This window comes from Pseudophryne corroboree, chromosome 6, assembly GCF_028390025.1.
Source record: "Pseudophryne corroboree isolate aPseCor3 chromosome 6, aPseCor3.hap2, whole genome shotgun sequence".
Lineage (NCBI taxonomy): Eukaryota > Metazoa > Chordata > Amphibia > Anura > Myobatrachidae > Pseudophryne > Pseudophryne corroboree.
The window spans coordinates 555,123,990-555,139,973 of NC_086449.1; the positions used below are offsets into that span (position 1 = coordinate 555,123,990).

General features: G+C 41.2%; 1 protein-coding gene across 1 annotated transcript; it reads right to left on the bottom strand.

Moving 5' to 3' along the window:
- Nucleotides 1–248: 248 nt before the first annotated feature.
- LOC134932895 (bromodomain-containing protein 4-like) lies at nucleotides 249–6,802 on the bottom strand. The gene is made up of 3 exons (XM_063927733.1): nucleotides 2,620–6,802; nucleotides 2,334–2,546; nucleotides 249–1,744 (listed from the first exon to the last, which is right to left on the bottom strand). Exons 1-3 carry the CDS (start codon nucleotides 2,651–2,653, stop codon nucleotides 1,041–1,043), a joined length of 951 nt encoding a protein of 316 aa, XP_063783803.1. The 5' UTR covers nucleotides 2,654–6,802; the 3' UTR covers nucleotides 249–1,040.
- Nucleotides 6,803–15,984: the final 9,182 nt, after the last annotated feature.

The following is a 15,984-nucleotide window of genomic DNA, read 5'->3' on the forward strand; positions in this document are numbered from 1 at the left end:
GTTTATTTAAAATCTCTAAATAACAGGTTATGAGTGGCATGCATGAAGTCTGGATAAGTGTTAATAAACTTGTCCTAATAATTTATTAAAAGCACACATAATCCACATAGTAATTTTTTTAGTATTTAACTTTATGAATGTGTGTAACGTCCTAATGTAACACTTCTCCACATATAATATGTTAGCCTTGAGGAATACATGTGTCCCTATGTGTGATGCTCCATCGTATTTAAGGGACACAAAGTTAGTATCATCCAAAATAATTTATTTCGTTATGTTTGCTGGAGTAAACTTGCTGATTTGTAAGCCAATACACAGTTTTCAACATATATCCATTATTAGACACATTATTTTTGTACATTAAAATATTTACAATTTCTTTGTTTCTGCATCATGTGTAAGAATCTGATAACTCATTTTTAACACACAAACATGGCACAACAATAATGTAATTCATTTTGGGACTGAATTATCTAAATTGTTTCACAACATATTAGGACCTTTTTAGCCAACTCAATTGAGTTATTCTTGTAATGTCGTCTAGAGAAGAAATGTAAAAGAGTTAAAATTCACATTGTAAGTTGTATTGGTCATGAATAAATCTGCATGGCTGCCAATTAGTCTGTCTCCAGAATCTGAGAATGATTGGAATCTAGAAAGAGTAATGATTAGAAAAAAATCAAGTGGTCTGGTTTCTGCATGCTAATGATATTGTGCATGGCTGCCAATTAGTCTGTCTGCAGAATCTGAGAATGATTGGAATCTAGAAAGAGTAATGATTAGAAAAAAAATCAAGTGGTGTTGTTACTGCATGCTAAGATCAATGTGCAGATCAAATAAGTTTTTCCTCCTCCAAAAAAAATACAGAGATGTTAAAGAATAAATGTGTTCCCAGAAATCCTGTTGTTGTTTGTAACACTTATAATTAATGATGTTCAACAAATTGACAAGGTGCTAAGTGTTATATATATTGTGACAAACCTACACTTACTAACTGTGTTTATTTTCTTCTCTATACAGAAATCGGTGTCTCTATTTTTTTATTTTTTTTGGGTTGGCTGCTTGGACTGGGCTTTGCCTTTACCACTGTCGTGTTGGCGTGATCTGGTGGAGCGCCTTGGTGGTGAGGACACTGGCGATAGAATAGGAGTAGTCATACCAGAACTGCTGCTTGGTTGCTGTTGGTGCTGGGATCTGAGTGTTTCATTGAGGTTAGTGAGGGTGGCATTGAGTTCACGTGTTGCAGCATTTTGATTTTCTAAAATTCTGGTGATAGATTCATTGATCATTTGATTGTTTTCTAAGATGTTGATGTAGCTTTGCTGTTGTCTGTGCTGTTCTTCCATTATGTGTTGTAAGTTGCCCATGACATGTGTAATGTCTGCACGCGTGATTTCCATGGTATTGGCAATTCTGGTGGTTGGTTCATTTTGGCGACTGATATTTCTGCTGATTCTTCTGAGGTAAGATGGTAGGTTAGCAAAAATTTGGGTCTGCCTACGCAGGCATTCTTGATTAGTGGCCTGCTGTGTAGCCCAACTGTCCCAAAACACTTGATCAGGGCCTTGTGTTACAGGTGTTGTTGGGCTGTGTTGTGGTGGTGGAGTGCTTTGCTGTGGTGGTGTACGCACAGGTGCTGGGTGGCTGATTCCTTCGATTAATGGCTGCATTTGTAACATGATTGTCTCATCCATGTCACTGTGTTGCTGCTGTTGCTTCGGGATGCTGGTACCAGTACTAGAACCTGGAATTAGAACCATTTTGGCGTTAGTTAGACATATGTTTGAGAAATTAAAGCAAAGAAATAAACATGGAACACATGTATTTAAATGGTGCTTTCAGATATCCAGCATAGCAACATCCTCACTCAGAACTTAAATACAGACATATTCCTGTTTGTGGCAAATGTGTCTGGTTACTTCATTCTTAAAGCAAGCACATGAGTTGTAGATCAGACATACTCCATCATAAAAACACACTTTAAATCATAATGTGTTGCCTTATAGTATTTTTCAACAGAATCATAGTAATGTTTTGGCATGTTGGTGCCAATGTTAGGACAAACACATAAGTGAAATTTTTGAAAAAACTTTACTATTTGCCAAGCTTACACGTGTTTATGTTGCAGCATCTTCCACACAATATGCTGCTGTATGGCTGAAGTGGTCATACATATCTTTACTGGTTGTGGACAAGGCCATTTTGCTCAGAATCCATTTGATGTTTTTTTTGGTAAGTATAGCAGATTTTGTTGAATTTAGAGTTGTTTAGTCTAATTAAATGGATTATTATGAGATGATTAATTTTTTTTACCATTACGGTTTCTTACTCACAATCAAGATGAGGGGAGTGTGGTTGGCGTCTTGGAGGTGTGACCAAAATTTGGAGTGGTGGGACCGAAGAAACTGTAGACAATCTTCGTGGTGGGGTAGACTGCTGTGGTTGTGATTGGACATCAGACCTTGCTTTCTTTGTTGCCACATGTATTATTGTTTGGTGTGCTACAGGAGTCCGCCTTCTGCTGCTCAATACTTCTTTTGATGGACCTAGGATTTAAAGTGTACTTTTGTTATGGCCATTCCTTTACAAACATAACCTATACTACAATGGACAATTTACCTGCTTCCGCAGCGTCATCATCATCAGATGTCATGGGAGTGACTGTAGGCCGACCAGTACGGCTTTTTTTCAACACTGTAAATAATGAAACAAATAAAATAACTCATTTATTCATGCTATTGTTGATACATCCACCCATTATGTTTATAAACATTAAATCTTACAAAAATGGATGCTTATTTATGTGGGAATAATTTCTGAACAAAACAAAAAAATATGAAAAAAAACACACACACTATGGAAAGTGCAACACAGGAAATAATGTACAGGACACAGACATAGGACACAGGGGCAGATTTATTAAGCCTGGTGAAGTGATAAAGTGGAAGGTGATAAAGCACCAGCCAATCAGCTCTTAACTGTAATTTTTCAAACCCAGCCTGTAACATGGAAGTTATGAGCTGATTGGTTTGTAATTTATCAATTCCACTTTATCACTTCACCAGGCTTAATAAATCTGCCCCACAATTACTAATACATACACTAACAAGCCAAAACACAGACATCTTCATTTATAAATGATATGTAATTAATGAAAGATGCAATATAGAAAATGCTCTGTGATGTGGCACTCCAAACACACATTAGCACAATATGAGCCCAAAAAAAATTTTTTTTAAAAAAAACCATCATAATAGTACAGTAACTAAGTCTGCAGTGTTGTGTCAGGGTACAAATACAGACTCTAAATGAACCAAAAAATAGTGGGTTTGTCTTAAACAATATTACATACAGTACTAATGAAATTACACATGTAACTGGCTTGAAAGCCACTTTGCACTATTCCAGCCTCTAACATATCAACCACTGTTTTTCAAACATTGCACATGGATAACTGAAATCAAAAACATAGTCCAACTTGCAAACTGTAAAATGTGCATAAGGAAAACATTATTGCTGGACAATTCAATGACACACCAAGTCCAAACTACACATGGAAAATGTACTGTTAAAAAACCACATGACATACAATAAAGTACTATGTTACATTTGCTTTTGTAGAAAACATTACCCAAAACAATGTCTTTGCTGACGCACACATGAAAATGAGAGTAATATGCAACGTCACATGACACACATTTCCCCCAAAAATAACGACAGAAGTAATGTAATAGAATGTTAAGACAAATGCACATGCTCACCATCCTTCCTGGGCAGATCGGAATCACGGACATGGGTTGCAGACACTACTTCAGGAGGTATTAAACTCCGCATGGGCTCCTCATAGTCCAGATATCTGGCAATATAGGGCTGACCACCACCGGTTTTGCTAGCCGACTTCGCCTCCTTGGCCATTTTGGACTTGACACGTCGCTTTATGTCATAGTACCGTTTGCGGCACGTGTCCTCCGTCTGCTTGACCACCCCCTCACTATTTACAGCAGCAACAACTTTCGCCCACAACAAAATATTCTTCCGTGTTGGCACCTTGGCGGACTCAGGCCCAAATAGCTGCCGCTGATACTTCATCAGCTCCCGCACCAATGCCACATTTTCAGCATAACTAAACTTTACATTCCGCCCAGTCTTAGTAGTGGCGCGTGGCTGCGGAGCTCTCTGACTGTCACTATCACTGTCGCTTGAGGCTGCTGCAGCAACCTCACCCACCTCCTCCACCTCACTAACCTCACTCTTACTCACCTCCTCCACCTGACCAACCTCCTCCCCCTCACTCACACCCTCCACCTCACTTACCTCAGCCACCTCACCCACCTCTGAGTCAGACATAATTGTGTGGTTCAACAATTAACACAGGGAAAAAAAACAACAACACACTCCTCCACTACCACTGCACAACTCACACACACACAGACACACACACACACACACACACACACACACACACACACACACACACACACACACACTGACAGGGGACTCTAAATCAAAAAGACTTGGACAAAAAATGAGACAAAACCAAAAAAAACAAGACTACAAGAATGACAAGACTACTTTCAAACACAATACTACACTCAGAAATCGCCCAAAAAACTCCTCACCAAACCAACTACTCACCAACCTCCACAGCATAACCTCCCTCCTCACCACTAACTAAACCCATGAGGTGCGGATGGTTTGGGGCGTATTTAAATGATTGCGCACAGACACTCCTACATCTAAAACACAACCAACCCCAACCGGGATTGAAAATCGAAACTAAAAGTGAAAATGCGGCCGTGGTTGATAAATAACCCTGCCGCGTTTAACATAGAAAATAAACCAGTAAAAACAACAAAAACACATACGCAAACGACAATGACGGCCGTAAATGTGCCAAAAAAACCCGACTGGCATCGACACAGGAAAACACGAAAACCATAAACTTGACTGCTTCGTAACTTAGCGTATATTGGTGGTCATTCCGAGTTGTTCGCTCGGTAAAAATATTCGCATCGCAGCGATTTTCCGCTTAATGCGCATGCGCAATGTCCGCACTGCGACTGCGTCAAGTAAATTTGCTATGCACTTAGGATTTTTACTCACGGCTTTTTCATCGTTCTGGCGATCGTAATGTGATTGACAGGAAATGGGTGTAACTGGGCGGAAACAGGCCGTTTTATGGGCGTGTGGGGAAAAACGCTACCGTTTCCGGAAAAAACACAGGAGTGGCCGGAGAAACGGAGGAGTGTCTGGGCGAACGCTGGGAGTGTTTGTGACGTCAAACCAGGAACGACAAGCACTGAACTGATCGCAGATGCCGAGTAAGTCTGAAGCTACTCAGAAACTGCTACGAGGTGTGTAATCGCAATATTGCGAATACATTGTTCGCATTTTTAAGATGCTAAGATTCACTCCCAGTAGGCGGCGGCTTAGCGTGAGCAACTCTGCTAAAATCGCCTTGCGAGCGAACAACTCGGAATGAGGGCCATAGTTTCAAAACGTTGCATGAAAATGCACCAGATAAAAAATGAGTTTAAACACTACACAAACTGACTCAAATATGAATATTAGTAAATATACCCCATGGTATTTGGTTGGTTCTGTTAGTTAAGATGGCACTTTGTTGGTGTAGGTCACACACAAAAGGGAAGGGAAGGGAAGGCATTTTCCCAATTCACCGAAACCCTAGTTTAGCAGTTGTAGAGGATTAGACAGTATTGACTGTAGGAATGTTGTAGGGCAGGGGTGCTGAACACTCGGAATGACCCCCAATAGCCACAACTTAAAGTCACTACATTGAGAAATCTTCAAATATGTAGATAAGAGAATGAAAATAAACATACTGTAGGTACTATTTAATTTACTCAGATAAGAAAGCCCATTGTGGGGGTTACTCATGTTTGCAAGCAAACAAAAAAAGTTAACAACTGGGCAAAATCATGTTGCACTGCAGGTGGTGCAGATGTAACATGTGCAGAGAGATTTAGATTTGGGTGGGTTATATTGTTTCTGTGCAGGTAAATACTGGCTGCTTAATTTTTACACTGCAATTTAGATTTTAGTTTGAACACACCCCACCCAAATCTAACTCTCTCTGCACATGTTATATCTGCCCCACCTGCACTGCAAGATGGTTTTGCCTAGTTTTAGGTTGCTAACAAACCTGGATAAGGCCCTGCATCCCCATCATTTCTTTAATCTGTTATCCCTACCCCAACCTCAGATAACATCTGCCCTTTTTGTACATATAGCAGTACAGCATGCCAACAAGCCAGAGCATTGGCTGTGGCTATACACAAAATATCTTTCTCATTGCTGATGTGCAGAATAAAGGCCCATACACACTAGAAGACTTGAAAGATGAACAATACAGAAGATAATGAATTTTGCTTGAGTCCCTGACAAACGATATTGAGTATACACACTGAGCTTTTGTATACAAACAATCTGAATGATATACGATCTGGCTAGGATTGAACTGCTGGGTTTGATGGGATTGAGCTACATGCATGGACGACTGACAACCTACTTCAAATACAAAAACCTAGGGCGATCCGGCACCGGTAAAGCTAAATAGGAATAGATACTGAAAATTAAAGAAGAAAAACCAAAACAGGACAGTGAGTTACCCTAAACTGGTAGGGGAGAAAAAGGGCAAAAATTAGCCTTTTCCATATGGTATACTATATACGTATCGGTGTTATTATCGTCCTAGTTGGTGGTGCGCCCAGAGCCAGAAAGTATGCAAACTTTTATACAAAGGGGAGAGGACAGAAGGCTCTTGTGTGGGCGCACTCTTATAGAAAAGAAGTAAATTTGATAAGGTAATTGAGATATTTATCTCAATTACCTTATCAAATTTACTTCTTTTCTATAAGAGTGCGCCCACACAAGAGCCTTCTGTCCTCTCCCCTTTGTATAAAAACCTACTTCAAATGACAACTTAAACAATTTGAACAATTTTAATGATCTGAATGATTTGATCATTCACAACCATCGTTATCGCTCATATACATGGACAAAATCTTCTAGTGTTTATGGACCTTAAGGTGTGAAGGAAAGGTGAGTTCCACACATATCCTTAATATCCATAAAATAGAACTCGTTAACATTTCCTCCTATCTCCCCACTGAGGCCAACAACAGCAGCATTGTGTGATGAGTGTGAGGAGGAGCAGGAGGAGAGAAGATACATTTAGATAGATCATACTTGCCTACTCTCCAGGATCGACCAAGGCTCCCAAAAATCGTGTGGCAAGCCTCCCAGAGCTGGCCGCAGCACCCCTCCTTCCCATGCAGCACCTATGAAAGTGGGCAGTATAGGGAGGCTGATGACACAATTCATGGTGAATTACATTATCGTAGCCACGCCCCCCACTTTGCAATGCTGGTAATGTGGGCATTGCATAGCAGGGGGCGTGGCTGCAATGATGTGATTATGTCTCCACCTACTTTTCCAGAGCCACACCCCCTGTTCTACCAACTTGTCTGCTTCCTCACAGAGGGAGCAGCCTGAAAGTCAGCAAGCCTGAGAAAGATCATTGAAGTACAGTATCTACACATATGTACTAACCTGTGTGGAATATACTGTACAATGCATCAAATAGACTAGATGTATGTGTCATCACAATCCCCCCACTCCCACTTTCCCAACCTTAACTTGCAGGCTCTTTGTCTGCAGTCACCTCCTCTCTGATTCCCTCCACTGCCTGTGTCTCAGCCCAGGGGATCTAGCGACAACCGTGAGGATAGGGGAGGGGAAGGGAAGGGAAGGGAAGGGAGAGGAGCCGGGTTGTAGCCAGAACTTTGTGGTCCCCATAGCAACATTTTGAAGGAGCCCCTGTCCCAATACTTTTAGAGAGACACCTATCCACACGCAGCAGTTGTTAATGTTATACCCCATAAGAGTGCCCTAGTTTACATTATGTCAAATTGTATGGCTGCCAGTACACATTATGCAACACAGTACCCCCAATTCACATTATGACCTACAGGGGGGAATTCAAATGTTTGAAAAGTTGGTTGGGTGTCTGTTTTTTTATGTCTATTAGATAGGAAAAAACAGACACCCAACTGACTTTTCAAACATTTGAATTTCCCCCACAGTGTCCCCAGTTCACATAATGCCACACTACAGTGCCTCCTCTTCATATTGTGTCACATTACAGTGATGCCGCTCATATTATGTAACGGTATAATGCCATCCAGTTCATTACTACAGTACATTACAATGAGCAGGTCCAGGTGCATATATATATATATATATATATATATATATTTATTTATTTATTTTGTAGGCCCCAAGGCAAAATATGCTTGGCCGGGCAATATGCTATTGACATGTACATGTGCACCTCTGTATGGGTCTGCATCTATTTGCCCTAACTGTACTTGTTTAAAACTCACCTTCCCTTACAGGTATTGCTACTTCAGGTGTAAGTGGTACGGCTTTCAGATTTCAGCAACGCTGCATGGGCACATGGTCATGCAGCCTGTTTTCTGAGCATGCACAGAATCAAGTTGATATCTCTAAGTGATTTTTTATTTTATTAAAGTTTTATGTACTGTACAAAATGTTGTTTTTATGAACAGCTGGTACTCTTCCAGTGTTTTAAACTGTTAAATGATTCTGAATTTGTTCATACACTGCAATATGTTGAACTTTGGACGATCCTGCTGTATCCCTTCATAACAGTTGAAAAATGAGGCCACAATTTTCTTCATTTGTTTCAAATGGTAACACTGAACATCACTGACTCATCTGCACACAACTTAAAAACGTATCAGGCGCTAGTTAGCCTACAGTAATATTTTACTGTAAACATTAACACAGCTACATTCTGCATTTAATGTAGAGGTCTGTGGACACATTAGCCATGCCCTATTAAATGCTTTTCTTTAATAGGTAAACTGCTGACAGCTTGTATCCTGATAGATTATGCTTAATGCAGAGGACAGGTTTCAGATATAAATACCCTAAGGACCATGATTTGTAGTTACCTACACACTCAGTGACCTGCAGTTGTTATATAATGTCTTACTATTCTTGTATCTATAAAAACATGGGCAGAGGTAATGGTGCTTAATAATAATTTCATGTTAAAATTAGAGCTACAGCTGTGCAAAAGATGTAAAACAAGTAGTTAGGTATGACCAATCCAAAAATGATCTGTACAAATGTCATGGCAACATCATTTTGCTAGTATAATACATTTTTTTTCATTCTGCCTCCTTGTTTCATTTAAAGTTATTAAAGCCAATCTAATAATAAAATCTAATAAGACCTTGGGGAATGGAACACACTGTTCAAAAGAATCAAGATCAGTTCAATATTATACACAGTTTCACTGGTCAGCTTTGTTTATCAGGCATTATTCATGCACTTACAGAAGAAGATGGGCAAGACTAAATGTCAGACAATAAACCAATGTTGTAACATATGAAAAATATGTAATTTGTCGATTGCAGAGGTATTGGTGTCTATATGTAGATGAAAATCTGTAAATCAGTAAACTCCTTTCCCAGGCTAATACTGTAGCATAGATATAGTATGTAATAAACCTAGGCTGGTGCACCCCAGAATAAGGGGTATATTCAGTGACGGCTGCAGCGACAACCAAATAGTGCAGGGTACCACTTTGCACATATAAAGACACGTGTTCTGATGTAATATATGTGCTGTCTGGTTCCCCCGGGGATTGGCAGCACTGTGTGCAGTTGGTGCAATGTGGCACCCGGGACTCCCATTGGCTAGTTTCCACTGCCGTATTTACAATCGCTGTAGCGTGTGCGGTGCACATGGGCCCCCGGGATCCAGGAGGGCCCACATCACACACCCTGCACCAATTGTTTTAAATACTCACCTCTCCAGAGTACCTCGCCAGCAGCCACTCTAAGCAAATCTCTGGTAAATGGCGCAGCAGGCATTTTGGGGGGCAAATTGCGCATGCGCAGTGAGGAAATCTCAGGGAAAATGGTCACAGCGTAATTTTCCTTTAGATCTGCGCATGCGCACTAGACTCTGGGACTGCGCTAAGGTCCCCTAGTGACCCTAGTGCCCAGAGTCTACAGCGCTGCCGGCTAGAGAGGAGGGGGCCTTGATGGAGTCTGCACACAGGCCTCCTCCTCTCTAGAAGCGCCCCTGCTAGTTTCACAGGAGTCTGGGGACAGGCTTAGAAGACGTGATGCCTTATGCCGAGCCCCAGGTGCCATATAGTGCCTGATACACACAGCACTGCTGATCCCCGGGGGAACCAGTCAGCACACAGGGCTGGCACCACCTTTAGGCAGCTGCCTATGGGTGCTGGCCGCTGGAGGCCGGTGCCGCACATTGCTATGGAATAATTATTCAATTAGCCTGTCCGAGCGCCTCCTCAGAAGGGATTCCGCGGCAGATCAACTGGCTCATTTGAGTATGTGAGTGTAAATGTAACTGGTTCCCGCATTTGTTACCCCCCCCCACAATTGCCAACTCCCACAGGTTAACCCCCCGCAAGGGCAGCTCCCGCAGGCTACCCGCACCTTCCTCCCTCCTACCACATGCAGCTCCCGCAGGTTACCCTGGCTTCACCCCTCCCCCTGTGATTGCAGCTCCCGCAGGTTACCCGCACCTCCTTCCCTTCCCCCACAGTCCTTGCAGGTTACCAGCACCTCTCTAATCCCCCTCCCCTGCGGGTTTGGCTTCCGCAGGTAACCAGCAACAAAAACCTACCAAAAGTCATGTCACCTCTCTAACTGCTACCCCCACGCGAGTGCGGCTCACGCTGGTTACCCGCACCTCTCCCCCCCCCCCCCGCGCGAGTGCAGCTCCTGCAGGTTACCTGTGCCTCCCGCCTTCCCCCCTTCCCCCGCAGGTTAACCACACCTCTCTAACCCCCCCCCCCCCCCCCCCGTGAGTGATCAGTGACAAAAAGCTACTACAAGTCATGTCTTATCTAAAGGTTTGCATTTACTTTTAGTAGCCTTTTGGATTAATCATGCACTTTTTCTGTAACATAATATTGAACTACCTTGTTTGCACATTGTTATTGTGACTTATTAGGCTTGGTTATACGAATGAAGCTACAATTGTACTATGTTACAGAATCTGTATACATTTTGTTACATTAGCTTTTTTTTTTTTATAACTACAAATGTTTATAATTTATTTTGATGAATGGTTATACTTTTTATTGGTGCATTTCTTTAAGAATTAACATGCAGGCAGTTCCTGTTACCCTGTTCTGAATGACCGGAAGTACAGACTTGGCATGCATTGGTGTTTGGTGGTGGGGATTGCTTATAAATTTGGGTTTTTTTCATGTGTTGTGCTTGAAAAAGCTCAATAAAGAGCTGAAATGTTGCTGTAAGCCACAGTCTCCATGTTTCTTTTCTACAATACACTGTGACTGCCTTCCATGGGTTTTATATATATATATATATATATATATATACAGTTGTGCTCATAAGTTTACATACCCTAGAAGAATTTGTGATTTTCTGGCCATTTGTCAGAGAATATGAATGATAACTCACAAACTTTTCTTTCACTCATGGTTAGTGGGTGGGTGGAGCCATTTATTGTCAAACAACTGTGTTTACTCTTTTTAAATCATAATGACAACAGAAACTACCCAAATGACCCTGATCAAAAGTTTACATACCCCAGTTCTTAATACCGTGTATTGCCCCCTTTAACATCAATGACAGCTTGAAGTCTTTTGTGGTAGTTGTGGATGAGGCTCTTTATTTTCTCAGATAGTAAAGCTGCCCATTCTTCTTGGCAAAAAGCCTCCAGTTCTTGTAAATTCTTGGGCTGTCTTGCATGAACTGCACGTTTGAGATCTCCCCAGAGTGGTTCAATGATATTGAGGTCAGGAGACTGAGATTGCTACTCCAAATCCTTCACTTTATTCTGCTGTAGCCAATGACAGGTCGACTTGGCCTTGTGTTTTGGATCATTGTCATGTTGGAACGTCCAAGTACGTCCCATGCGCAGCTTCCGGGCTGATAAGTGCAAATTTTCCTCCAGTATTTTCTGAACATGCTGCATTCATCTTGCCATCAATTTTGACCAAGTTTCCAGTGCCTTTGTAGCTCACACCTGCCCAAAACATCAGCGATCCACCTCCGTGTTTCACAGTAGGAATGGTGTACCTTTCATCATAGGCCTTGTTGACTCCTCTCCAAATGTAACGTTTATGGTTGTGGCCAAAAAGTTCAATTTTGGTCTCATCACTCCAAATGACTTTGTTCCAGAAGTTTTGAGGCTTGTCTCTGTGCTGTTTGGAGTATTGTAAGTGGGATGCTTTGTGGCATTTGCGTAGTAATGGCTTTCTTCTGGCGACTCGACCATGCAGCCCATTTTTCTTCAAATGCCACCTTATTTTGCATCTTAAAACAACCACACCACTTTTTTCAGAGAGTCCTGTATTTCAGCTGAAGTTATTTGTGGATTTTTCTTTGCATCCCAAACAATTTTCCTGGCAGTTGTGGCTGAAATTCTTGTTGGTCTACCTGACCGTGATTTGGTTTCCACAGAATCCTTCATTTTCCACTTCTTAATTAGAGTTTGAACACTGCTGATTGGCATTCTCAATTGCTTAGATATCTTTTTATATCCCTTTCCTGTTTTATACAGTTCAATAACCTTTTCCCGCAGATCCTTTGACAATTCTTTTGCTTTCCCCATGACTCAGAATCCAGACACGTCAGTGCAGCACTGGATGAAAGATGCAAGGGTCTTTCAGGAGTCCAGAAACTCACTGACCTTTTATACACACACACTGATTACAAGCAAACAGATCACAGGTGAGGATGGTTACCTTTAGTAGCCATTCAAACCCGTTTGTGTCAACTTGTGTGCATGTTATCAGGCCAAAATCTCCAGGGTATGTAAACTTTTGATCAGGGTCATTTGGGTAGTTTCTTTTGTCATTATGATTTAAAAAGAGTAAACACAGTTGTTTGACAATAAATGGCTTCACCCAACCACTAACCATGAGTGAAAGAAGAGTTTGTGAGTTATTCATATTCTCTGACAAATGGCCAGAAAATCACAAATTCTGCTAGGGTATGTAAACTTATGAGCACAACTGTATATACACACACATCTTAGTGTATAGATCATGTGCCTCTGTGGATATGCATATAGATGAGACAGCTCACATCAGGTAAATACTTTATGGGCCAAATTAAATTGTTTTTTTGTGTGGCAGCAATTCAATTGTTCTGCCGTTTGGGCACATGGCGGCCACAGAGGACACATTAAATGTGTCCAAACCCGGCACTTTGGGCGTCCAAGGCAGGAGTTTAGATGGATAAACCCTGTCTATTTGGGCGCAACATGCGCATTGTGCATGGTTGGCCAAACAACAATTGAATAGTAAAAATTGTTTGGGTGTCTAAACAGCCCTGTTTAGACAGGATTTTTAGATGCCCATAACAATTGAATACCCCCCTATGTGTATAGATTGTGTACCAGTATGCAGATGGGACTGTATATATCATGTACCTCTATGTGAGCATTGTTCCCTAGACAGGGCTAGTGCGTATTGGTGTTGGTATTTGATGGGCGGTGCTGAGTGGAAGCAACAAATGAAGGCTCTGACAAGATGCGTGCTGTGCTTGTGAGGCACTCGCTCCATGCTCACCCATGTTGGATCTGCCGGGCTAGGGCTGGAGCCGCATGTCCAGGGCCATCCCCCCTCCAGTGTTGCTCGCTCGCCTTCCCTCGACCCAATGACTGGGAATAAGATCATCTCCCTCAGCCAGGATCAAAAGCCGTGCAGGGAACTGCTTGAGTCCGAGGAGGAGGAGGCCGCGACTGGGGCGGCACCTTCACCCGGGGTGGCAAGGGCTTTGTCAAACACCAGCTTAAAGGGCAGTGGCAACAGGGAGTCCAAGCCTGGCAGTCTTTACCCCATGCACAAGTGCATTTTAAAGGGCAATATCCGTTGGCTGTCCACCCTCATCCAGAGCTGCAGCAATAGCCAGGAGGACAACCCTGGTCAGTGCCTCACACCTCTGCTGGTGGCCAAAATAACATGCCAAACCAGTAATGTGTGAAATCTATATATATATATATATATATATATATATATATATTATAAGTGCAACTTATAAGAAGCCATCTTTGCACTTTTTCACCTGTGGCGCTGGGTATTGGTGGGAAGAGGGGGGGGGGGGGGGTTAACTGAAGATTTGCCTAGGGTGCTGAGAAATCTTGCATCGGCCCTGTCAGCACTTATAATACATATATCAGAACATGTATGTTTATATGTGCTAAACAGTTCCCCCCCTACACTATATTGTCAGTGCTGCAGCCACTGCTGGATATATTTACTAAAGTGTGAGTTTATAGAAGTGGACATGTTGCCCATAACAACCAATCAGATTCTAGCCATAATCTTCTGAAAGGTGTTAGATTAATTATAAGTAGAATCTTATTGGTTTCTATGGGCAACATTCCCTCTTCTATAAACCTGTACTTTAGCAAATATACCCTTAAGTTTCAAATAAAAAGAAGATAAACATATTCTGATATATATATATACACGCACACACATACATACATAGAGTTTAATACTAATGTGATAGCTATTTTTAGGAAAATTATTTATTTTAAGCAATACATAAGATGTGCAGTATAGTGGGGTACAGGCTGAGATGCATTGTTCAATACATTAACTACAGTATATCTCCACTATTTATTATTGTTAGTTAATATAATGAGTGCAGAGCCCCTGTGACTTACCTCCCAACATGACCCTCTCCGGGAGTGACAGAATGCTCTGCTCTTGGACTTACCACTTAATTTATGATTGCTATCACCTGTGCTTAAACACCTTTCTTATCAATTAACCTGTTTAAAACAGGTGCCAACAATTATAAATTGAGAGAAATGTCCAGAAGAAGAGCATTTTGTCCCTCCTGGAGAGGGTCATGTTGGGCGGTATACTGTGATTTCTATATTAACAATGTGGTCACATACCGTGTTGCACCCCAAATCTAGGAATAGGAGTGCTGTCAGTGCTGTTTTCCTAGGTGCTTTACAACAGGTGTGTTGGTAACTGTCTCATCCATATCATATATCCCAACTGTCCATATTTTCATGTTACAATGTGGTAAGTTTTGCCGATATAACCAAAGTTGCTGTGAGTGTTTAACCAGATAGCATAACTAAAGTTTAACACTAATGTAATAACTTTTTTAGGATAATTATTTTGAGCAATAGACCTGCAGTATAGTGGGGTCCTTTGCCGGGGGCTGCAGGTTTAAATTAATTGATCAATACATGAACTAAACTCCACTGTTTATTATTGTTAGTTAATATAGTGAATGCAGAGCCCCTGTTAGCTATATATACATATATATATATATATATATATATATATATATATGTGTGTAAAAAATAGAAGTAATCAGCGCCTAATAATGCCTAGAAAATGACGGTGGGGACATAGAATGATATTTAGTGTAAAAAATGGGAAAAGCACTTATCTCAGATAGGAATCTTCGGTCCTCAGATCACCATCATCACAGTAATATGCAAAAGAGAAAAAGAAACAACCAATAGTGTGTACCGTTTAAACCTATATGCACTTATAGCATTTTTCTACTTAGTGAGTGTTAATTGGAAATACTCCCAGAATATCACACTCCACAATAGCGTAGTAGAAAGATAATTTTTCACATTTAATTAAGTACTGTACATAAAATATATCCACGGTTTAAAACGAGCAGGTATCGAACGTACAAGAAACAAATGATATAGAAGCTTATCTGTCCATAAAAATAGGGTCCAGGATATCTCCCTTCACATTTACTTTAGTACATAAATGAAACCACGGTTTAAAACGAGCAGGTATCACACATACAAGAAACAATTGATATAAAAGCTTATCTGTCCATCAAAAGAGGGTCCAGGGTAACGCCCGACGCGTTTTGTCCCAATGCAAAGGACTTCATCAAGGGGATATATATATATACATACACACACACATAC